Source organism: Calidris pugnax, unplaced genomic scaffold, assembly GCF_001431845.1.
Source record: "Calidris pugnax isolate Ruff unplaced genomic scaffold, ASM143184v1 scaffold68, whole genome shotgun sequence".
NCBI classification, from domain to species: Eukaryota; Metazoa; Chordata; class Aves; order Charadriiformes; family Scolopacidae; genus Calidris; species Calidris pugnax.
Window position 1 is genome coordinate 5,737,418 of NW_015090921.1, and position 23,272 is coordinate 5,760,689.

The window sequence follows — 23,272 nt, forward strand, 5'->3', positions numbered from 1 at the left end:
TCGGCAGAGCCAATTAGGCAGCGGGAAAGAAGCCGCGCTGCACGCCGGGAGGGACGCCCGCGCCGCCGTGGTGCCTGCCGGGAAATGTAGTCCGGGCGGCGGGACACCTGGGCAGAGGCACTTCAGGCGAGGCCAGCGGCACTTGCCCATCGGATAGGGGCATTTACCAACCCATAATACTAAGAAGCGCTATTATTTGTGTTAGTATAGCGCTATGAACATCGTGCCACGTGCTGCCGCTCTACAAAGCTGGCCCTGAAAACCACAGGTACCTCAGCAGCAAGAAGCCACCCAGGACATGGTGCTGGGCCCGGGTGGCTGCGGCTGGAAAATCCATTCCAGGAGCTATCTGAAGGACAGAAGGTGAAGTCCATGTGCTCATGCCCGGGCTGTGCAGTATGCCTTAATCCACTGGGGACTTTTAAGAAGCTCAAGCATCCGCAGAGAAGGGAAACCAAGGTCGGGTTGCGAGGCCACAGCGGTGTGAAGGACTTCAGACAGACGTAAAGAGCCGCACAAACTGCCTCTGGCCTCGATGCTGCAAGAGCTCCTGGCACCACTCCGAGTTAGCAGCCTGACAGCAGGTTCGTGATCTGAATGGCAGCCCCAACAGGGAAGAAGTGACCCACACCTGAGAAGGAACGCACCTCAGGAAAGGCTCACTGGCTAAGCCGCAACAGACAAGGTCTGCAATGCCAAATGGCATCTTTCCCTTTCTAGTCTCCTTCTCTGGTAACAGCAGAGGGGCCCACACACTTCCTCTTTATAGAGAGTAACTCACCTGGTGGTACGGTTTGAGGAACCCACAACAATTTGTTGTTGGTTAGACAATTATTCTATGTGTGACCCCTCCCCACTCCCTTCAGGAAGGGGAATTGGGAAAAACAAGGAAACCTGAGGGCTGAAATATAAACAGATTTAATAGAATAAGACTAGCTAAGTAACATTGATAATACTAAAGAACCAATATTGATCCTGTATTGATGTAAAACATACAAGGATTATACGCAGCCTATTCTATGAGAAGGAATCTGTGCACTCACAGCTGGGGACAGCAGATGTGGGGCACTGAGAGCACTATGGGGTCTGGAGGAAGGGGTCCAGCACGGGGCAAGAACTTCCCTGGACTGCCACCATCCAGGGTGAGAGAGAACTTCTTGGCAAACTTTGTAATTTCTATAGAATGCGACGTTTATGGTATGAAACAATCCTGTTGGGCAGCTTAGGTCAAGTGCCCAGGTCTCACTCCTCCTCATCCTCGCACCTGGCAAGGCCCAGAAACGCCCAGACCTTGAACCCCACACACCACAGCTGGCTAGAAAGTAGGTATTTTCACAAATTCAGGCACTGGGGTCTCCTAAAAGCACGTTTTTTCCAGGCATTATAAATTAGCCCTGTGTTTCTCAGGCCAGGATACCCTGAGGAGAGCCCCACGGGTTTAAGCAGGGATATTTGTCATGAACCCCACTATTGACCCAGTGCCCACACAGGGAACCGCGCGAGGCCGCGGCGCATGCGCGCAAGCTCTCTCCGGGCGCCATGTTGGGTGTACGGGGCGCCATGTTGGGTGTCCCGGGCGCCATGTTGGGTGTACCCGCCGCTCCGCCCTGCCCGCCCCGGGGGTGTCTGCTCTTCGCCGCCATGTTGGGAGTGGCGGGGCCCGCTGGGCGGTGCTGGTTCCCGCTTCCGGGGGGCCGGGCGGTGAGGCGCTGTCGGGTGGCGGCGGGGGACAGGCGGGAGATGGGCTCTTAAAGGGGCGGCTCGGCTCGACTCGGCGGCGGCTCGGCTCCGGTGGGGTGTGAGGGAGCGGCGGTCGGTGGTGCCGGTAGGTGTACGGTGGCTGGAGTTCTCCGCGCTCCGGGCGGGGGCAGCTGGCTGGGGGATCCGGTCTGTGGGCGCCTCCCTGCCGCGTAGCGCCCCGGGCGGGGCGGGCTCGGCTCGGCACCGTGGGGGCCCAGCCTGGGCCGCCCTGCCTCGGCTCTGGGGTAACGGGGCGGCCGGGTGCGGGTCTGGGGGAAGGCCCTTGGAGCCGCGGCCATGGGCCGCCCCCGTCCCCGGGTGTGCTTGGAGGCCTTGGCCGGCCCTCCCCTGCGAGGGGCGCCCAGGTGTTGCCTGCCGGCTGGGGGAGAGGCGCCCTGCCGGGCCGCTCCTAGGGTACGGGAGCAAAGCCTCCTCTGGCTACCCCTTCCTAGGCTGGCGTGGTGCCCTGCTGCCTCTGGACTAATTGGGGAGATGCTGTTGTGGTGCGTAGTGAGCAGTAGGCATCAAAAGTAAGCTGTGCTTTTGTGCTTCTCCTCACCGCGCATCTGGGTGCCCTTGGCATTTCTGGGAAGGTAATGAAGAGTCAGCTTTATTAGTCACTTTTGGTTTTTTTTTTTCCTTCCCCTCGCTTTCACTTTTGCTCCGCACGATGGAGGTTATCCAGTCGATACAATGTGACTTGACAACATGAGCAAATCAACAAACTTCGGAAATTTTTTTTTTATGCAACTTCTCTATTTGCCTTCCTCTTCTTTCACTCTCTTAAAAAGGGCAGTAGATAAATATTCAGCATTCAGAACGAAGCAGCTGGGTGTTGCTTTACTTCTTCATAAACAAACCTGATTCTGTGCTGCAGAGGAAACAGCTATGTAGGAAGGTATTTAGGGACAAAGGAAAAGCCTCCTATGATGCCAATTGCTTGATTCATTGACTTGAGCAATTAATTGCTTACTGACAGTCTAGTAACCAATTATGTGCCTGACCTCCTCCGCTCTGCAGTTTTTGAAGTAACTTTTTAAATAGCACAGTGTGTTTCATTAGAAGAAATGAGATCTGTTGTGGTCTGTATGTGGGTCTAGGGTTGATTGCTCATTTGTGTTGGCCAGTAACTGATTTAGAAGAGATATCACGGGGCTTTTCCAGGGACAAAAATGAATTGTTGAGATGAGTATGGAACTGAACGCCCTGCACAGAGGAGGTGGCATTGCTAGCGCCTATTCTTTGCGCTATCGCCTCTGTGCAGTGTGTTCAGGAAGCTGATAAGAGAACGCAGGAAGCATGCAGAGTAGTGTCTTGTTCTTGGGTCCTTGCCTCATTCCCCAGGGTCACAGATGCTTTATTCATTTATCTTGTAGGCCTAATCGTATGGAGAAGTACATTCTGGTGCTGATAGCGTGTACCACCCTCCACTAGCTGGGCTGAATTTCAGCTAGCAAGTAGAATAACTGTTTGTGTTAAGGAAGGGTTTTAAAAAAAAACACAACTACTTCTACATTAGTGATAAGAAGAACTTGAAAGAACAAAAAAAAACCACCCAGCCCTTGGTCCAAAGCCATCTAATTTGTAAACTCTCTAATTTTTAATCTTTGCAAGAATGCACAGAAATTTCATAAATAACATTCACATTTTTGTAAGAATATTGTTTCATGAATTTTTCTATCTTTGGAGAAGGCAACAGCTTGCTTCACAAAAGAAGGAACTGGGAGAGCATCCATGATCACCTGAGGCTGTACCAATTTGCTGATGGCTAAAAGTATAGCTCGTGAGATACTGGCTTTCAGTCAGTTGCTGCAACAGCAGGGTTGTGTCATCTCCTAGTTCCTACCTTTGTGGTAAAATTACCCAGAAGAAGACATAGGCTGCATTGCTCAATGATACTTTTACATGTATTGGTTAGTAGCTGTTATTTAAAGTTTGGGGTTTTTTTTCCCCCTGGTATGTATAGGAAACATCCAAGGAAAGAACTAGCGAACTGGGAATTGTAGTATTTTAAGGTTTAATACTTTAGTATTCTTACTAGTAGTTTATGTTAAAAGGATAAAGTACAATTATTTCTCTTTCTGTTTTTTATCTGAAATGAAGAGGTAGTCAAATGTAGTTATTTGCAAATAGAAAGGGTAGAATTCTTTTATATCATGACTTTATAAAGAATAGTAACTTGGACATACATGTATGAAAGTTTTCCATTCAGCTCTGCTGCGTTTAGTCCTGGCGGCCAAAAACTTTTACTAGATTTTTGAAGAGGAAAACAACATGAAGATGTAAGCATTAGAGTTCTGCTACAACACTTTGTAGAAGTTATGTGGTTTTCATGCAAATAGCTCTTTTGAGAGAAAGAAAGAAATTATTCTAGAAGGCAGACTTAATAAACCTTACGGTTTTGGCATTAAAGAGATAATCTTATACTAACTTCCAGCTCTCACAGCTCTTGTCTTCCATGGCCAAAAGTATTATGCCGATTTCTTCTTCTCTCACTTTACTTGTTACTCACAAGAAAACTGTGAGCCTCTTACTTATTCTCCATTTATGGAACCAGGCACCAAGGTACAGCCTGCTGTGTGTTATTGATGTTACCAAAATATCGTTAACAGAAAAAAAAGGAAACATTTGTACTTAACTTCTAGTTTAGAGTTATCAGTGGAAGAGGAAGAAAACTATGTGATATTGGTTATATGCGACACTTGACAGAGAAGGGGCTAGGTTCAAATAGAGGACCCCCAAATGGTGGGGAATTAATCTATGATATTTAGTGAATGTGATGGACGTATGACAGATTTCTGAAGGGCATTCAGTCAGTCAGATGCACAGAATGGCTGCATGTCAGCCAGAGGTGCCGGACAAAACCTTATGGCTGTTCAAGTTGGGTGGTGAAAGTGCAGACGATCAGAACAGTTTATTGGTCTGGTGTGAGTAGACCTGTCTGGTTGAAGAAAAATTGTCACTTTTGACAGCCTCTTCTGCCTACAGTCCTTTCCACGTACAGACTGTGTAGCTGCAGTTGAGCAAGCACTTTATGATCAGAACAGCTTATTGGTCTGTGAGTAGACCTGTCTGGTTGAAGAAAAATTGTCACTTTTGACAGCCTCTTCTGCCTACAGTCCTTTCCACGTACAGACTGTGTAGCTGCAGTTGAGCAAGCACTTTATTAGGCCTTGTGGTACCATGTAATTGGTTCAAATTCACAAAGATCGTTAAGACAAAAAATTCCTATGGGTTTTGAGTGCTTTGGATAGCACAGCCTGAATATGCCATAGCTGTTGTAAAAGAAGAGAGTAAATTTTCTTTTCTCCTAGAGCTAATAAGCCTTAGAATTGCTTCTCAGCTAGTGCTGAAAAGCATATTCAAACAGCATGTAAATTGTCTACTCTAGCTGTATTACCTGAAAGTGTCTTATATGCCTCTGAAGAGAACTGGGATTGAGAAACCCTTGAAAAGACTATAAACCTCACTTTTTTTAATGGCTTTTGAAACTTGTTTACATAAGAAACTGAGTGTTGGCATAAATAGCTGGCATCCAGTTTACAAGTAATTCTGAATGAAAAAAAACAAACACTTGTAAGGAAGAAAATGTGGTTGTGCAGAGGAGTATCTTAGACCAATGACGGATACAACAGAGAAAGAGTTCATGGTAATTTTTTACTGTGTGCTCTGGGTAGATGGGTGCCAAAGATGACTATGCTGTAGCTGGCTGCATAAAACAGTGCTTTGATCTTGAGCCTCTGTCCATTCAAATGCTTTTTTTTTTTTTTCCCCTGAAGTCTTTAATGTGCCTGTTGTCAGGGAATCCCAGCCAGAGAGCTGCTGTTGGATGAAATGATGCTGTCTTAAATTACCTGCTTGTGATCAGGAAGCTAAACTTGGAGACTTACATGCAGACAGTAGGCCACTGCTTCTATTGCACTTGGTCTTATGAAAGATATGGCTTGGCAAGCATTAGCTCTCAATTCAGTAATTGGGGTTGGGGCAGAACTCTGGTTAAATACTGAACTGTAGTAACGTGAGCAGTACTTTGCCCAAACAAAGACTTGCACTGTGCTATCCCAGGATCATCCTACTGCTAATGCAGGCATAGCCATAGCTTGTATCAATCTGTCACCTTCAGTTTTTTTCAAAACAAAGAATTTACTGAAATGCTTCAGCTGCTATATTTGTGACAGCAAATTAAGATCTCTAAGGCAACGATGCTTTGAAAGGATCTGGCACCATCAGCCCAAAAGCACCTGTCATGTCCCTTGGACACACCTTGAGTTTTTAAACGGTTCTGCAAGATCACCTTCGCTGTGTCTTTCCTTCAGCCATCTCCAACCTAATGATTTCATGTAGGAGAGAGAACTGAAGATTTTTCAGGGTTTTTTGGAGCCATGACTAAATGCATAGTAAGTAGGGGGGAAAAGCCTGTGCAGACCTAAGTTTATTTTCCTTATCTCATTTTTCCTCTTGTCTAAGGGGTAGAAGTAACTTAAGTCTAATCCGTCCTCAACTGGCTTGGAGAGTAATATCCTAATTTTAATATGCGTTATAATAGTGATCTTATTGGATGGCTTAGCACAATATGAGTAGTCTTGTGAAGAGAAAAATCTTACCTAAAGCTTGTGGTCAGAATTGGAATTCCAAAGAACTTTTTCTGTGCTCACAATCTCCACAGTACAACATGGCAGAAAAGACCAGTTCTTATGATTTGCAGGCCCTCGATTTATTTCCTTGCTGCTCTTTTTTCCTGATGAATCTTCCTTTTTATGAGAGAGTGATAGTTAAGATTAAGAATATCTTGTAGCCTTCTAAGTTTCCTGGTAGAAAAGTTTCATGAGGCCCATTGCTTCAAGAAAATGTATTTTTGTAGCGAGCTTAATCCTGCATAGTTTGTAGGTGCCAGGTTTTCTTGGGTAGAAGGGTTAAAAATTCCAGTTTCTCAAGGGGTAGAGGGGGAGTTGCACTAAATGTGTTTAATCCGTGCAGTCTGGTGACCCGGTAAATACTGCAGAATACTTTCTGATAACAAAAAGTAAATACAGCTGACATTACATCCTTCTTTAAAGGAATTCTAATTTGTATTCAGGCACATTAGTTTCTTGTTTAAAACTTACCACTGTAGAGAGAAAATAAACTGAAATTGCTGTAATATTATTAAGAAGTCTCTTTGTAGACTTATTTTTCTTTTTTTATTTTGGTTATTTTGTGGCTAGGGCTTTTTAAGTGGTAGGAGAGGGAAAGCAAAGGAAATGGACATTGAACATTGATATTAAAATAAATGCTTGCCTTAGCAGGTCTTACATGATAATAAAAATACATGCCAGGAACACTTTAGCCATGTCAGGTATCTTCTCACTGAATATTTTGTCTTTATTGAGGAATCTTAATGTCTTGGATATAAAGTAATTTTGTCATATACCATTAATTTAAGAGCCAGATACCTCAGCAGGTGTTTTCTGGTTCCTAGGCAGAAAGACAGAGGAATGAGTATTTCTTCTTTATGTATGTATGCTGTGTTCTGTTGGAATAGCCAAGTTATTTCAATACAAATGGCCTCCTCTTGGGTATTCTAACTTCTTTAGAGATACCTTGCAATACAGGGATGAGCTATGTTCCAGCTATTCCAGTTAGACATGCAGCTATCAAGCGTGTATTGTTGGAAACAGGCTTTTTCTGGAAATGTTTAGTTTCTTCTCAATTGCTCCTGTGTGCATTTTTGGATGTTACAAAATGCTGTATGGTGAGATGTCTTCTTGTTCCTGCCTAGGGAATGTCTCTTTTCTTCCCCTGCAGAGTGGCTGGGCAGGTTGTGTGTGTGTTTACGAAAGCAGTGCTGGCCAACTGAGTTGGACAGACTAACGGGAGTAAAGCTATGGCTTTGTGGAGTTTAATGCATTTTCAGCTTTAAACAGATACTGTAATCAAACCAGTTCAAAGAGCATGCTTTCTTAAGCCTGCCTTAAAAAGGAGATGCTGTATTGTTTTACATAGCTCTAATGGCAATGGCTGAAAAGTGAAGGCAGGTAAGCTTGCTGGGAAGTCTAGAGGAAAAAAACTGTTCTGTCACTGTTTGAGGTGACATAAGACATCAAGAAATGATCAGAAAAGGCCATCAAGTAGCTGTACCCTGTTATCAGTGATAAAAGATTGTCAGAACATTTGTCTCTTAACCAAGTGTTCCGAGTGGTTTTATTTAGCATCCTTCCACATAGGTCAGTTATCCTAGCAGTTGTAAATTGAACATCTGAACTATTGCTTCAGATTATGTTTTCATCTCGCAAGAGGCAGAACACTACAAGTGTCCAAATATGAACATCACAAGATAAGCATGTGCAGACCTCAGCTTTGAGGAATTGTGGAAGTAAGTGTTTTGCTCTGTATTATGGATATCTGCTGCGTAGGAGGGTTTTTTTTCCTTCCTATCTTGCAGCTGAATTTCTTCAGTGTTAGGTAGATTCATAAACAGTTTCAAGACCCAATAGCATCAATTTAGGGGGTAAGTGGGAGGAATGCTGTGAGTTCCCATAGAACTTGCTGTCTGGCAATGGACTTGTTCAGGAGGCTGTGAGGAAGCCAAGGGAAAGCAAAGCTGCTCTCGCAGCTCAGAACTGGTAGGTTCAGTGGCAAGTGCTTGTGTTCTCAAGCCATTGCCTGGTGTCAAATGCAACTTCAGACACTTCCTGGTTTAGTGTGTTATTACTAACTTATGTCAAATAATGGATTGCTAGTTCCTTCATGAGCTAACATAGACAGGACAAAGGTGGAGAGGGGAATAGTCTGATAGCTGACAGTACATGAAGGAGTTACTTCATGTAATTGCTATGTCTCTTCATGTAAGTACTATCAGATTTCAACATGGCATTACCTTTCATAGGACTTTATTAATATCGCAGTTGTTAGCCAGGGTGAATTTAGTATAGAGTACGTGAGCTTCAGTCCTGAACTTAATTCACGACTGTCAAATTCATGACTGTCAGCTTCCAGTGATATGTTACCTTCCAAACTGTACCACCATGAATTACTAGCTTGGGAGGTGGCTGTTGTCTCCTTCCTTCTCCTTTTTCAGTCTTGCTGCTGGTTTGTTTTTCAATGGTTTCTCCATGAATAGTCTGTTCAATGAAATTCATTCTGGCAGTATATTCAATGAAACAAAACTCAGTAACTGGCCTGATAAAGTATATGTACCTTCTTCAGATTTTGGGTCCTTTCTCGATGTGAAAGTAGTAGTATAATGTATTTGCAAACATCTGTTCGAAGGTAAGTGTTATTACCCATTTAAGACTTATTTTAGAAACGAATCCTTATGCATGCCAGAGAATTGCCCTTGCCTCAAAAGCAAAGAAGCCGGTATTGTAGTGTGCAGCGCTGGCTTCAGTATAGCCCTGGGGTCACTCAGAGACAGCTTCTGGGCCAGGGTTATGTCACTGGGCCAGCAGTTGTGCTTGTGCTGGTGTGTGACCTCCTGGGGAGGCCGAACCCGCGGCTGCAAAAGGAAGCAGGACACCAGGGCTGCTGAAAAAGACATCTCCGGCTCGCTCTGGGAATACAGCTGCGTTTCCGGCCCCGTTATGCAATTGCTGTTGGATTCTTGGGAAGCTGCTGTATTCGTAGGGTGGGGATATGATAGCCCTTTTGCTGTCCAAGATGAGACATGTATTATGGCTTCAAGCTGCAGAAGTACCTGACGCTGTGACACCCAAAGTAGAGAAAGGCTGGCCAAACCTGCAACAAATACAGTAAACCAGATATTGCTTTCTTTTCAGAGCAACTATAAAATTGAAATGTCGTCGTGTTTCTGAATATTAAGTAAGTGTGAGGTCTTTACCCAAAGAACTAGTTAGATATGATTTTCCTGTGCTTAATCTAATTCAGTGAAAATGGGTCCTTTCTTCCCTGTCCTTGCTTTACTTGTCCCTAGCTTTGCAAAACAGCTTGAAGGGCATTCCCAAGTTCAAAGTTCAGACTGAGCTGCCCTAAATAGACTTTGTGAAAGGAGCTTAAACCAGTTAATGAAAATAAGTCACTGATTACATAATGAAATTAGAGTACTGCAAACTGAGCTACTGGAGGCCTTGTGTGAGAGCTTTTGCCATCATTTTAAAAAATTAGACAAGCTGGTGTTGACAGGTACTTAGAAAAACCTCCTCTAGGTCCTCATATGGATGTTATATATGTTATATATGTTAGGTAATAAGACCAGACTTGCTGAAGTATTCTCTGAATTCTGAAGTACTTCAGGTGTAAAAGTGTCTTGATTTCAATTTGCCCTCAGGTACACATGATTCCTGCAAGGAGCTATGGACAGCATCCGTTCTCTAGCTAACAGCTGAGTGAATCTGCATTGATTTGCCCTTCTAGGAGCAGTTACTACTGTTATGTCTTCTAAAATACTGATCTTGTAGGGGAAGAATGGAATGTAGTTCTGTTAAGCAAGATGTTGGAGTGATCTCACTGGATAACGTAAACTTAAGTGGAAGCTACTCATGTGAAAGAGCAAAGATTAATTTAAAGTTAAGGGGGAAATTCATTTTAAAATATCCTCTTATTGCTCAGGTTATGTGCTGTCTCATTAAGTTTCCTTACAGCCTGGGAGCCCTGTTTTCCCATTGCTAGGAGTGCCAGCTTTATTACCATCCCTCTAACAAAATGTGTGATTCTTAGTAGAAAGGCCAGCTCTGATGAGAGTGTGCATATTGGTGCGTTTACTTTTTTCTCTTGTGTCTTTGTGCAAAAATATCTCCTGTTTATAGCAAAAGTTAAATCTGGTGTGTTGGGACTTCATTTATGAAAATCTTGAGCCTATCCTTATTATGAGGTAGATTTGAAAACCTTTGCTAGAGTTGCAGGCATAAGATCTGAAACTTTTGCAGATCCTTTTGCATTTGAGGGATTCACCATACATAAGAACAACTATTTTTAGGGTGTTACTGGAATCGTTTTGGGCGTTGGTTGGTCTGCGAAAGTGTTTCCCCTTCTGTCTGTTGAAATCCCTCAAAGGGAAGGGGAAGAACACTTAAAGCTTACTCTAGTAACTTAAATGCCTTAATGAATTTCTTTCTGGATTACTGGATAAAGCAATGTGCTTTTTAAACACGGAGAAGCTTTTTATTTTAAGACTTCATTTCCTGATTTTTTTTACCTTACCTAACAATAGATAGTATTTTCCAAAAATGTTTAGGAAGCCAACTCTTGGAAAGGAAACTATTTCACATACTGATCGTTCCTGCATTTCTCTTAGGTCCTCAGTTATGTCGTATCAGCTGAATAATTCTTCTAGTGCGTTCTAGTCCTAACCAGGTGTTGTACTAAGCAGTATATATACAGGCTTTCAATATGTCTTCTAGGTTCTGATGCTTACCTGGTATCTCTTGTTACAGGGGGAAGATTGTCTTTAACTTGATTACTTACAAGAAATAGTTCCTCATCATGGCTGAACTATCACCCGAAGAAATTCAGCTGAGGGCCAACCAGGTCACTGATGAGGTAAATATTATAGGAAGGCATCTGGGATTACAGTACTTACCTGCCAAGATTACAGTATTTTCTAAAAATAAAGACAGTCTGGGGTGGTGATTCTGCAAAGGTATAGCCTCATGCTCTCACTTTACTTGGTAAATACTGGACTGAAGACTACTCCTAAAATTAAGAATGAGTTTAAACTTCTGAACAGTAAAGCCACCTATGTGACCGTGTACTGATCACCCAGTCCTGATTACTGAGACAATGCAGTCTGGCTACCTACACTATTCTTGTGTTGACTTCTTTTATTTGACTAGAATTCAATGAATATATTTTCCTTTATGATGACTTTCCAATGTGATAAGTAAGTACTAAAACCCAAAGATTTACTAGCTACTGAAAAAAAGCTCTGCTGCTGCTATGACTGAATTGTAGCAGGTATCACATATAGACAGGCTGATGGACCTTTGTATACTAGTTGCCTTACTGCAATGAGCTGGTAAAGATGACTTTCAGACACTGATCTATATTGTTAACACACTCATTTTAAAATTCTCGTTCTAGTCTTTGGAAAGCACAAGGAGGATACTTGGCTTGGCCATCGAGGTAAGGAAAAGCTTTTGAATTCCCCGGGGATTTATTAATTTAAGTATAAGCAGCAGCATGTTAACTATCACAAAGTGATCTTAATCACTTTTTTGTCTTTCTCAATATTTGAAGTTGCTAGTTTAATTCAGTAGTAGAGTTGTAATGACTTAAACCTACTGTTTTTCACATTATGTAAAGTCAGATCACAGAGGATCAATATTGATGCCTTTCTACCTTTTTTCCTCTTAAGCAAAATGGCCTAATATCCAAATGTTACACATCAGTTATAAAAAGTCTTCTGTGCCGGTCAGTTATGGCTTTGGCTGCTGCATCACTTGCTTCTTGTAATATTTTCCATTTGTCATTTAGCTCATTTTGCCTGGGAGCAGTGTGAAAATGTCTTTGAGGAGGAGGGTAGGACTCAGTTGGGTGGGGTAGTAGAAGGTAGGACTGCTTTTGATTCTGAACAAAAGTAGTTCTAATTACACCGTAGTAAATGGAACTTTTCAAAACAAGGCACAGCTACATCTACTTTTTTAGCTTGACACTTTCATAGTGTAATGAATATTACAATAAATTTGATCATCTTGTTGTAATGCAAAAAGAAAACAAAACCCTGACCAAAACCCCCACTAATTGAGATAGGTTAACAGGTGAGCTATCAGCCTGACATAGGATCTAATTTGAAATTTAGCATAGCTTTACTAAGGAAGTTATTCCTAGCACAGTGTTTTAATATGAACTTGGTTGGCTTATCAAATCTTCTATAGAAACCTTCTGATTTTGCATTGATGTATTGAAATCTGGTTTTGTATCTGCAAATAAATTTATTTCTGTAGTCCCAGGATGTTGGCATCAAAACTATCACCATGCTGGATGAACAGGGAGGTGAGTTCTTCCTTCTTCCTCTCTAATGGAAAAAATCAATTATATGACTAAGAAAAAGGATTATCATGCAAGAATTGATGCTGAAACTGAAGGCTTATTAAAGACTACTTATATGAAAATGAGATTTGCTAATTGGCTATTCCCATGTGTTTGCAGTATTTAAAAGAGATTTTAAAGTAGCTGAGAGACCATGTTAGTTAAAATATAATACAGCTTTTATGATACATAAGCTGTTCCTTTCCACCATAGCATGAATGTAACTGTCTGCATTTATTCTAAAAGCAGCAACAGAATTGCTGCTGTAAAGATAGGGAAAATATTTTTAATGTAGTAAACAAATCTGAATCATTGTATATCACTGACTAATTTTCCTAAAAATAAAAAAAATTCCCAGAAGGTGGGAAAGAAAGCAGGCATTAGTCTTGGTATAAAGATGGAACTGAAACTTGTATGTTCATGCTTGAAAGAATTGTTAATATCCCGTCCCCACCTTCGCCCAATCTGTTTATTCAGTTACTTGTTTCTCTTCTAGAGCAACTGAATCGCATAGAAGAAGGCATGGACCAGATAAATAAGGATATGAGAGAAGCTGAGAAGACGCTGACAGAGCTCAACAAATGTTGTGGGCTCTGTGTCTGTCCTTGTAACAGGTCAGTTAAATTGGTACTTGGGTCTGAAGTTCTAGATTATACTGGAAGTTGATCTCTAAAAGAGATCTAAAAATGCTGAATTTCTAGGAAAGTTGACTGTTTTGGTTTGTAGAGCTGCACCCTTTTAAAATTGTATGAGAGTAGCTAAAGCTTAATTGCATCTAACCATAGATTGTGCCCGTTTCTCTGTAAACATAGCTGCTGTATAACATCCTGCACAATTGTGCCCTAATCTTCTTAAAGCTTATATTTAGTAGAATACTATCAAACTCCATACAGATGAGACCAAATTGGAGTGCAAATAGCTATATGTAAGTGCCTGTCTGTTAGAAACTCTACTGCAAAAATCACTTTTTTACAAAAGTACTTTTTGTATTAAACTAAAAACAAGAAAACTTCTGTTTTGGAGAAGGAAGGTAATACTGGTTCTCTAGGCACTTAAACGTTCATGCTTTAGGGACGAAGAGAGTAGGAAAACAGACATTGGTGTTAAAGCTTTAGTCTTTCACTAGTGACTACATAAATTCTTGCAGACCTGCTTCATGTACCTTTATAACACCAGTGTTACAGGTGCCATACCCAAGTCACTTAAGAGTAATGTAATCTTCTGTATGGCTCTTGGTTTGTACTTCTAAACGTCTAAACAATGACCAGAAATCAGTATTATAAGGAAAATAATATTTATTTTTTAGAGGTGTGCTAGTTTTATCTTTAAGCAGCAAAGTATCAAATTGATTCGGGTGAATTGGATGTGATCATGGTTCTTCCAAGTGAAGGAAAAAGAACTTATTTTAAGAGAGAGACCACTGAAGTGAATAGTGTTGTGTGTTTGTTCATTTTTAGCACTTTAGCATGAGAAAAAAAAAACACCTTCAACTCAGAGCAGAAATTTAGGTAAAAATTCCTTGGTGTAGCTGAGTCTGCTAATTGAACCAATTAATACTTTGAGGATCATTTAGGATAGATATACATGTGGCTTCTAAGGTTGAAAGTCTTAGACCTTTAGTGTCTTGAAAAGGCAGATATTTCTGTCCTGACCTCTGGATAGGTGTGCTTACTGTTTTGTTACTTTGATCAAGCTGATGGACTTTGAGCATTTTGACACTCAGTCTTTTTCTGTAGTTGACAGTCTTATTTCACTGAAGCTGAGCAGCTTATTGACACTAAGCAGGCTCAGAATTTGTGAACCCTTATGGCCCTCCAGATACACAGATAACAATAAAAGAAATAGTTGTATGCAAAAATGGGCTGTAATGTGCAGAAAAATCTACTAAATAAGTAGAGGGCAGTGAAGAAGAAGAAACTGTGAATGCCTTTCATATACCTACTGGTACATCAATTTTTCTGACAGTTATTTGTCACCCAGTTATCTCTGAAACTCTTCATTTTTTCCATGAAGCTAAATCAGAACACTTGCTGACATAAATATTGCTTTCCTTGTTTCTCCTAGGTTTAGAGTATTTATTAAAAACTTTGTGAAAACACAAAATACCGGCAGGGCTTCTAATATAATCTGTGTACTAATGATAATTTACCTGCTTGCTGGTCTTTACTATTCTTTCTTCTCCATTCTCTCCTAACACTGACTCTTGCTTTCTAAAAATGAAGACTAGGATAAGAAGCTGTATTCACTTAACTGCTGAAAGCGGATTTTAGGACAAGGTCAGTCTTACTAGTGCTGATGTACATTTAACATGTTGTCTGAAGTGATGCTTCTGTTGGATTTGTGCTGGCACATGCATGATGTCTGCATGCAGGTCTCCTTGTGACTGTGATGTGTTGTAATACTGATGTGAATGGAAAATGTCAATTACTATGGAGTGTGTTAGCTGTGGAAATCAGAAACTGCTTGCACCCTTGCTGGTCTTACAGGCTGTATAAATTGCCTTACTCTTACAGAAATGAAACATGAGAAGGGAACATATTTGAAAAACATGAATATGAAAAAGAGCTGTTGAAAAATCAGGTGGTGAGAAGCTTTGTTCTTAACTGCACTTAGTTTGAGCAACAATTCTGTTTCTAGCTGTCTACTTCTGATACCCAAGTACGCTTCAGGCCACTTATTTTGTGTTCAATAAATTCCTCACAGTTACCTCTGGCACCTAAGATTTTGCTAATCCAGAAGCACATAAGAGCTCCTGCTGTTGTGGCTTTGGTATGAATGAGATTAAAAATAATGCTTGATCTAGTTGTTGTAAACCTAAAGAGGTCTCCAAGTCTGTGTATCCACAAGGAACTAGAATTGAGTGGTTTAGATTTACTGGGGGTTCTACTGGCTGAGAACAGACAAATTATTCAATTTCTTCCCCTTTTTGTTTTCATACTGGATTGTATTTCACAGGTCAGATCCTGTTAAAAGTAATTTCCATTTTGATTACAAAAATGCCAGGAGAATAAGGAGAGTGTTTCTTCATTACAGCTAATTTCACACCTTTTCAAATGTGAAACATTTGTGCTACTGAAAAGCACTGTAGATACAGAAATTTATTATCTGTAATTGTAAAGTTAGATGTACTGGAAGACACTACAGATTTCCCTTTAGAGGCTTTTAAAGAAGCAGAAAAGTGGCAGTGGAGTCTGGGTTATCTAGTTTAAATGTGAAAGTGCCAGCAAGTAAGGTGAACATGAGAATAGTCGTCTTGAAATACATTCTTTAGGGTTTGTGAGAACTGACAGGAGTTATTTTTCTGTTTTATTTTCTTCCCCTCCTGCTTTTATGGGTCTGTGATTCTTGAAATTGCTTCATGTCAGTGTGCTTTCTTTAATTTTTTTTTCTCTTCTGAATTATGTGGTAAAAGTGCAATGGTAAGTTGATTTGTCGCTTTAATGGCACTAATACAATTGAATTGCAGAATGAAGGAGCTATTTAAACATGATTATTGTTACTTCATAATCAAAATTAACCTGAGAAACATTAGCTTTAAAAAGAAAGACATGGCAACAGAAAATTTTTGAGAAATAAACCAGTAAAGATGAATAGGTTTTTTGTGTGGTGTAGCTTTTTGTATCTGAGGGAGTTTTTTCCTTCATACCTATTTCTTTCCTCAAAAGTAACTAATTCTGCCTCTAGACTAACTCCTGTTGTAAATACAACTTTATCTTACGACAGTGGGAGTTTCCTGTTACTGTCATAAGCTTCTCCTCTTCTGGTAAAGTATATTACTTTAAGGAAACTACTGTGCTTGTGTTAAAGCTTAAGACCAAATTAATCACTGTCCCTGGAGTAATTCAGTTACGATTGTACTATCCTGATAGAAGAAATTCTAGTCTATAGACAAAGCTTTGTCTGTAGAAAATCTAATCTCTTTTCAGGCACACAACAAATGTTTCTGAAAATCTTAGATTAATACAGAACCTCAGTCAGGAACCCATATTTCTGATGTAGCAGCTCAGATTTCTTATTTTTACGGAGTAGGACAAAGAACTTTGAGGCCAGCAAGGCCTACAGAGCAACCTGGGGAGATGGAACGGAGAACTCAGCAGATCATGTCATATCCATGCAACCAAGAAGTCTAAATCGGCAGCAGCCTCAGACTTCTGGGGGACCAAGTGGTGGATATATTACAAGGTTTGCTTCTTCATATTTCTCAATCTCAAATGCAGAAATCCTAAGTTACCAGTTGTCAGCTTCTTTTGGATGCATTTTAGGTGAAGCTGCTAAATGGTGTTTTACTGCTGCTTGGAGGAATTGTTACTGCTTGGAAAGCAGGTGGCAGACACCTGCACTTCAAGTATTGTAGTGCTCAGCTTGTACTTTCATTTTTTCTATTCTTAGTGGTGGTATCTGGATGAGAGGACTATAAAGCTTAGTGCTCAGTTACTGAGGTGACTGTTAAAAATATCAAGGACTTTTATTGTCATAAAGTATATTTGAGATCAGCTTGTGTCTTAAAATAATGGCTACCAGAGGAAGTTTAAATTCCAAGGCTATTTTTGTAATAGCAGTTAACTTAGTACCTTTTTTTTGGTGGGCCACTTGCATGGAAATACCTGAGATTTTTTTTAAAAGGAGAAAAAATGGCTTGAATACATTGTGTCAGATAACTGTGCAAGAAACAATTTCTATTAAAGTTAATTCAGAGTAGGGAAAAGCAAGTTTTTGATTCTTGGAAACATTGTCCTAATCATTTGAACAGGATAACAAATGATGCCAGAGAAGATGAAATGGATGAAAATCTTGCTCAAGTGGGAAACATTCTTGGGAATTTGAAAAACATGGCTTTGGATATGGGCAATGAGATTGATGCCCAGAATAAACAAATAGATCGGATAAATGTAAAGGTAAGTGTCAAAGGTGTTCTCTGCCTTCAGCTTAGAGGTTGTTACTGAGAAGTTGAGGCATTGGGCTCACTGTCCTATTTGCCTGTATTTGCAGTAAATATGCATTAAGATTGCACCATCCTCTAGGTTGCAGTGGTTTGAACAAGAGATGTATCTTGGTGTTTGGGTATGTAGTGGAAAATTCCAAGTGTCAGGAAACCTAAAAATATAGCACAGGACACTGCTTACTCTGAAAACAATTAAACTTGTCTGGATCAAAAGGACAAAATTTACTGGAGGTGTAACTTGGGGATTGTTGATTGCAGGGAATCTTGTATGTGGTTGGGAATAGGTATTTTTAACAGTAGCAAGATTCTTCTGGAATTCCTAAAGAGTCACTATAATCATTGAACTTAAAAAAAAAACCACAACCAGACAAAAAAAAGAAACCACCCACAGGTAATTCACTCATCTAATTCTTGTGGACAGATTTATATTTGGGCTAGTGCAACTTTGGAATAATAGTTTTTGTAGGTGCACAGGGACATGGTGTACCCTCATCTGCACAGGGAGTTAGTCATCACTAGTAAGATCTTTATTATAATTTTTTAAAATTGTATTACTTTAAAGATTAATTTCCTAAAACAGATGAATCGTATAAATGTGTAGAATGGCTTTAAAATTAAAGTGCAATTCCTGGCTTTGAGACTTAATATCCTGAGACAGGATGCCAAATTCATCCTTTTCTGCTGATAACTGCCTTTAAATCTAGTGAACAGTGTGGAAACCAAATCAAAATGTTGAGGGTAAATCTCCAAAGGACAGTGTCATACAAAGAAACAAAGAGCAATATTAAGCTTAACTTGAGAATAGAGTTCATGCTTTTATTTAAAAAAAAATTCTAACTCATCTGGGAAATATATAGGCTTAACTGGGTGATTTTTGGTAGCCTGCAGCATTATACAAGACTCCTAGTCTGAATAAACCTCAAATAAAAGCCTATGTTACTAGCTTTTTCTTAGAGGGTCTAGTGGTTAGATCAGTGTGTTGGAGTGTTGTTAACAGGTTAGATTCTCACTTTTCTGTAGTTAATTCCTGCCCCTCTCCAACCCTTGACCCAAAGGGCAGGGAGGGAAGAACAGGAGGGAAGGGCTTGAAGTGGCCACATCCTCTTCCCAGCCTGTTGCAGCATGAAGGTATGAAATGGCTAGTGCTTGGCACGGAGCTCATCAGGAGTTCCACTCCTCATGGTGAGGGCAGAGGCAAGTTTTGTGCTTGTCACCCCTCCTGCTCATTCCCCAGTGCAGACTGGATAATCAGGGAATTGTTTCGAAGCTCCTTATCATACCTGTCTGTAAAACTGTATTCTGACACTTGTTCAGCCAAGATGCTGTGGCTAACTTTCAGTGCTTTACAATAGTAAAGCAATTATAAAGTGCTTTTCTTACAGATGCCATACTGCTGTGACACTAGGACACTGGAGAGTGTGTGGATGAAAACTGGGGACTTGCACTAAGCAAAATAATTCTGACTTTATGCCCTTAGGTCACTTTTGACTACGTCTTCTAGTCCATAGCAACAAAGCTGTTCTGTAGAGGTCCTTAAGATGTTTAAACACTTGGAGAAAGGGAATTTTTATCCCCTTGTGACGTTAATATTCCTCCTGACTTGCTCAGGCAAGCTGCTGTATGTTTTGAAGGTCAGCTAAAGACTAAAAACTTTCTTCTGATTCTGGATCTGCCAAAGTTGATAGCATATACTGGCTGGGGGGTGTGTGTGACGGGGAATTCTCCTAGTTTCTAGAAGTTGCTCCCCTTTTGTCTACCACAGTGATGATAACCTGCAATTCAGAAGTTCATGTCAGTTGGAATTTTTTTAATTGTTTTGAATGAAGTCTGCAAATGACCTATGAATTTCTCTCTTTCAGGCTGATACAAACAGGGAACGCATTGAGCAAGCCAACATCAGAGCCAAGAAACTAATTGACAATTAAAGCCTGCTGTCATTGTTCAATGACACTGTCTCTCCAGCTGCAAGCCACCGTATTCATGGATCTGTGAAACCTCTCCTATTCTGAAATCTGAGGGGCTGGGAAAAATGAAGCATTACCCTTTCTATAGGGGATTAATTTTCTTTTTTTATTTTTTTTATTGCTTCATGTAAATGTGGCCTTGACTCTAAGAAAGCAGCCAACATAACTTCCTCCCACTCATCTGCCTTCACTTTCTTTAAATTGCTCAGGGCTAAAAGTGTTATGGCTTTGAGGATCTTCTTGCATGTTTTATTCCCCCTCCCAGTCTCTTTTTTTTTTTATCTGCACACAAAATACAGTCCTTTATTGAAGTTGAACAAGCAGGGTAACCTGAACTCACAGTTGTGGAAAGTTGGAGAGGGCACTTTGCACTGTTTGAAATACCTCATAAGTTGAGTGTCTTCACTAAAGTAGGGACTTGGTGAATATTGTCTGACTTGTATCTCTCACAGGCTAACCATAGTTTTACAGTCCAAACCACACCATGGGTTTGGGGTTCAGTTTGTGCATTACAGAACTGAAGAGGCCACTACTTACTAGTAATGGGTTGAGGGCTTTAAAACACTTCCTGGCCACAGGAACTTTAAGGATAAGATAACTGGAAGATTATAAAGGTTTCTGTTTCTTTACTGTAAATTGACATCGGTTTGGAGGCCATGACTAGTAAATCATGCTGTGTTGTTCTGGTAGTATTTGTTGTGTGTAAATATACCTGATCTGAACCCTATGCACATATGAGTAGAAGAACATAAAGCTATCTCCCTAAAGTATTTATTTGATGGAAAATTTTATGCCCCTCATCTAAAAGGTAACTTTTAAATGTTTGAATTATGCATCTTAACTGAAGGAACTGAGTAGAAAAGCATGCAGCTTTCTTGCATCCCATGTAGGATTCTATTATGGCCAGTTTTCACTGGAGGCCAGTTTATGCCTTTCTTCAGTCCAAATTAATGGCTCAGATCTGGTGCAGGGTTTGCTCTCAGACTTTGGGGGAGCTTCTTAAACCTACTGAAAACAGAGAAGCTTATTATGAAACTTCTTTGTCACAAGTCTGGAGTAAGCAGTGCTAGTGCTAAATAAACTAGTTCTAAATAGATTCCTGACTGGTTTATTATTGCAGACTTTGGGACTGGCAATTAGAAATTTTACATGTCTAGGTTGCTTGCGACTAAAATGTTCCTGTTCTGTTGCAGAATAGAGGAGTTTCTGACCAGGTGAGGTAAAGCTCTCTTCCTATGAAGAAGAAAAACATTTTGGTTTTACTGTAATATAATTTGATTTATTCCCAGGATTTTCTTGATTATTTTTTTATAGCAAGTAAATTGCAAGTAACCTATATAACTTTAATTCCACCCAGCAATAGATTATGCCTTAAAGGTGAATATGATACTTTGGACTAACCTCTGATGCTCAATGTTGGATGACAAAAATTTTCAAACCAAATGGATTGGAGGAATAATTAAAACTAGTAGCATTATGGGGTGTGTTTTTGGGAAGACAGTCCACAAGTATCCTGCAGCCATTAATAATGAATTCCAGAGTTAGAGATGACACTAATTTGCTGAAATGCAAGACAAACAGTCTTAAGTGTTTGGTTTTCTTTTTAGTAGAAATGCAATCAGTATTACTGGTATATTCTCAGTTCAGTCCCAGGAAAACTTGACATTTAAAGGAAGAAAAACCTAAACAAAACCACAAACCCCACAACAAACCACAAACAAAAGAAGAAAACAAAACACAAAAAAAACCCCCACACCACCTGACCAAAGGATGGAGTTGCTGCATGTAATAAATAGGCCAGTGGTCTTATGTGAATACGGTGAAGTCCTTTTTAAGGGACTTGGATACTGCAGTAGGCTTCTGTCTGGCTTCCAGTAATAGTTGGAAAGCTAATGAATTTTAAAAGCTCATTATGTACCCCATTAGTAAATTAAATTGCGATTGAAAACACAAGTAGCAAAGAAGTACTTTTAAGAACATTGCATAGCAAACTTCTAACAACTGCTTCCATGAGAAATCATAGGGTATTTATATACTTTTTTTTTCCCCCCTTTTTAGAAACTTTAGGTTAACTGAAGGGATATTTGCTGCTGGTTTTGAGAGCAAAGTATACATTATTTAACTATGATTGTCTCCTGGAGCAGAAGATTTAAAGTAGTTACCTTTTTCTGCTTACAGTAGTGCAACCTGCTCTGTAGCATCTGGAAGTTCCAAGCGTTGGAATGGTTCTCTCCCTTGCCATTACATGTCCATGTTCTTCACTTCCCTGAGCTCTAGCAACAACTCAGCATGTTGGCTGTGAAAATGCTGTGATTGGTATATCAGAACGGAAGTATTGCAGTGAGTACCACACAAGGAAATAATTTCTGAGACTCTCATCTTGACTATTAGCAGAGTATCAATACTATTTTCTGATGCAGCAAGAGCCAAATCCGTGAGGGAGTTGGTGCCTTTATTTTTGCGAACAACGTGGTCGTCATCTTGGATTGTCTTACTGTTGTCTGTAGAATAGATGCTTCAATTTCTGTATCTATGGGATGGAATCAACACTTGTATGTCTTCGTATTTCTGAATGCTATTAAGAATGATGGTTTACAGTTTCTGCTTTTGATTGTTAAAACTATATATTGTGCACAAAAATACATACTTTTATAACTGAATGTGTTTTAAAACTATTTTCTCTTATAAATGTTCTTATTTAGTTTCCTGTCCTTGAAAAACTTGGCAGAACGAGTTGCTACTGTGCAGCTAGGAAGTTTCCCTTCTATTTTTATTTCACAGAAATCCTAATGCTAACAAAGGAATGGGTGTGGTTGGGAAGAAAGGAATATTGTGATTTTATTTTTTTTAATACTGGTTTTCATCCCTGCATCATCAACATCTCCTAACTTCAAGCTATGAAATGTGGCCATCTTTTCTTTGAAAGTCTGCAATTTGACATGGGGCTATACTTCAGGATGATAAATGAACTTTATCATACATACATAACTTAAACTTGCCAGCCAAATACTGGTAACAGGTGCTTAGCAGATACTACTTGAGTAGGTGACATCTAGTGATTCAACCTAATGCCGATGCAATTTGACTTGCGAGGCAATTTAAATTGTATTTTCTCTGTTTGAACCTTGGATTCCCATAATGTTCTTAAAAGAGAGGAGGTAGAGGGGAAATACAGACTTGTGTTGACTTGCAGCGGTTTTGAGCTGCAAGAGGATAGTGTATCTGGGAATGGCTTGGAAGAAGTACTTCTCATATAGTATATTTCTACTAGTAACTATGAAAAAAAACTAAATAGGGACAGCCTGCATATGTAGGATAACTGGTAAATTCAAGCTAGCCTACTCCTTGATGAAAGATGAATGAAGCCTTTTAAACAGAGGGGTAGCTATAGTATGGACTGTGGCATGTGCTGCTTCTGCAGCAATGTGTAGAATGTTCCTCTCTGAAGGCTGTACCATGACACAATGTGCTGTTTACCCAGTGCAGTGACTTGCAGCTGCTCATTCACCTTTGCTGCACTTGAAACAGCAAAGCACTATCTAAATGCTGATTGAATAAATGGGAATTTGGAAGGCAAGTAAAATACGTCTGACAAAGTAGATGGATGGTTTATATTGTTAACTAGGGTAACATTTTCTACCTCTAATTCCAAAAGTAACACCCT

At 40.2% G+C, this 23,272-nt stretch overlaps 1 protein-coding gene across 1 annotated transcript; it reads left to right on the forward strand.

The window, feature by feature from the left end:
- Nucleotides 1-1,728: 1,728 nt before the first annotated feature.
- SNAP23 (synaptosome associated protein 23kDa) lies at nt 1,729-22,268 on the forward strand. Its single transcript, XM_014950205.1, has 8 exons — nt 1,729-1,825; nt 11,109-11,214; nt 11,755-11,796; nt 12,618-12,666; nt 13,199-13,316; nt 16,732-16,884; nt 17,453-17,597; nt 19,504-22,268. Exons 2-8 carry the CDS (start codon nt 11,158-11,160, stop codon nt 19,567-19,569), a joined length of 630 nt encoding a protein of 209 aa, XP_014805691.1. The 5' UTR covers nt 1,729-1,825; nt 11,109-11,157; the 3' UTR covers nt 19,570-22,268.
- Nucleotides 22,269-23,272: the final 1,004 nt, after the last annotated feature.

Bases quoted from the DNA above. Each gene is read 5' to 3' on its own strand.
- SNAP23 (XM_014950205.1), top strand. From the start codon at position 11,158: ATGGCTGAACTATCACCCGAAGAAATTCAGCTGAGGGCCAACCAGGTC. The intron at 13,317-16,731 runs GTCAGTTAAATT...TTTACGGAGTAG, and splicing joins TGTGTCTGTCCTTGTAACAG to GACAAAGAACTTTGAGGCCA. The intron at 16,885-17,452 runs GTTTGCTTCTTC...TCATTTGAACAG, and splicing joins AGTGGTGGATATATTACAAG to GATAACAAATGATGCCAGAG.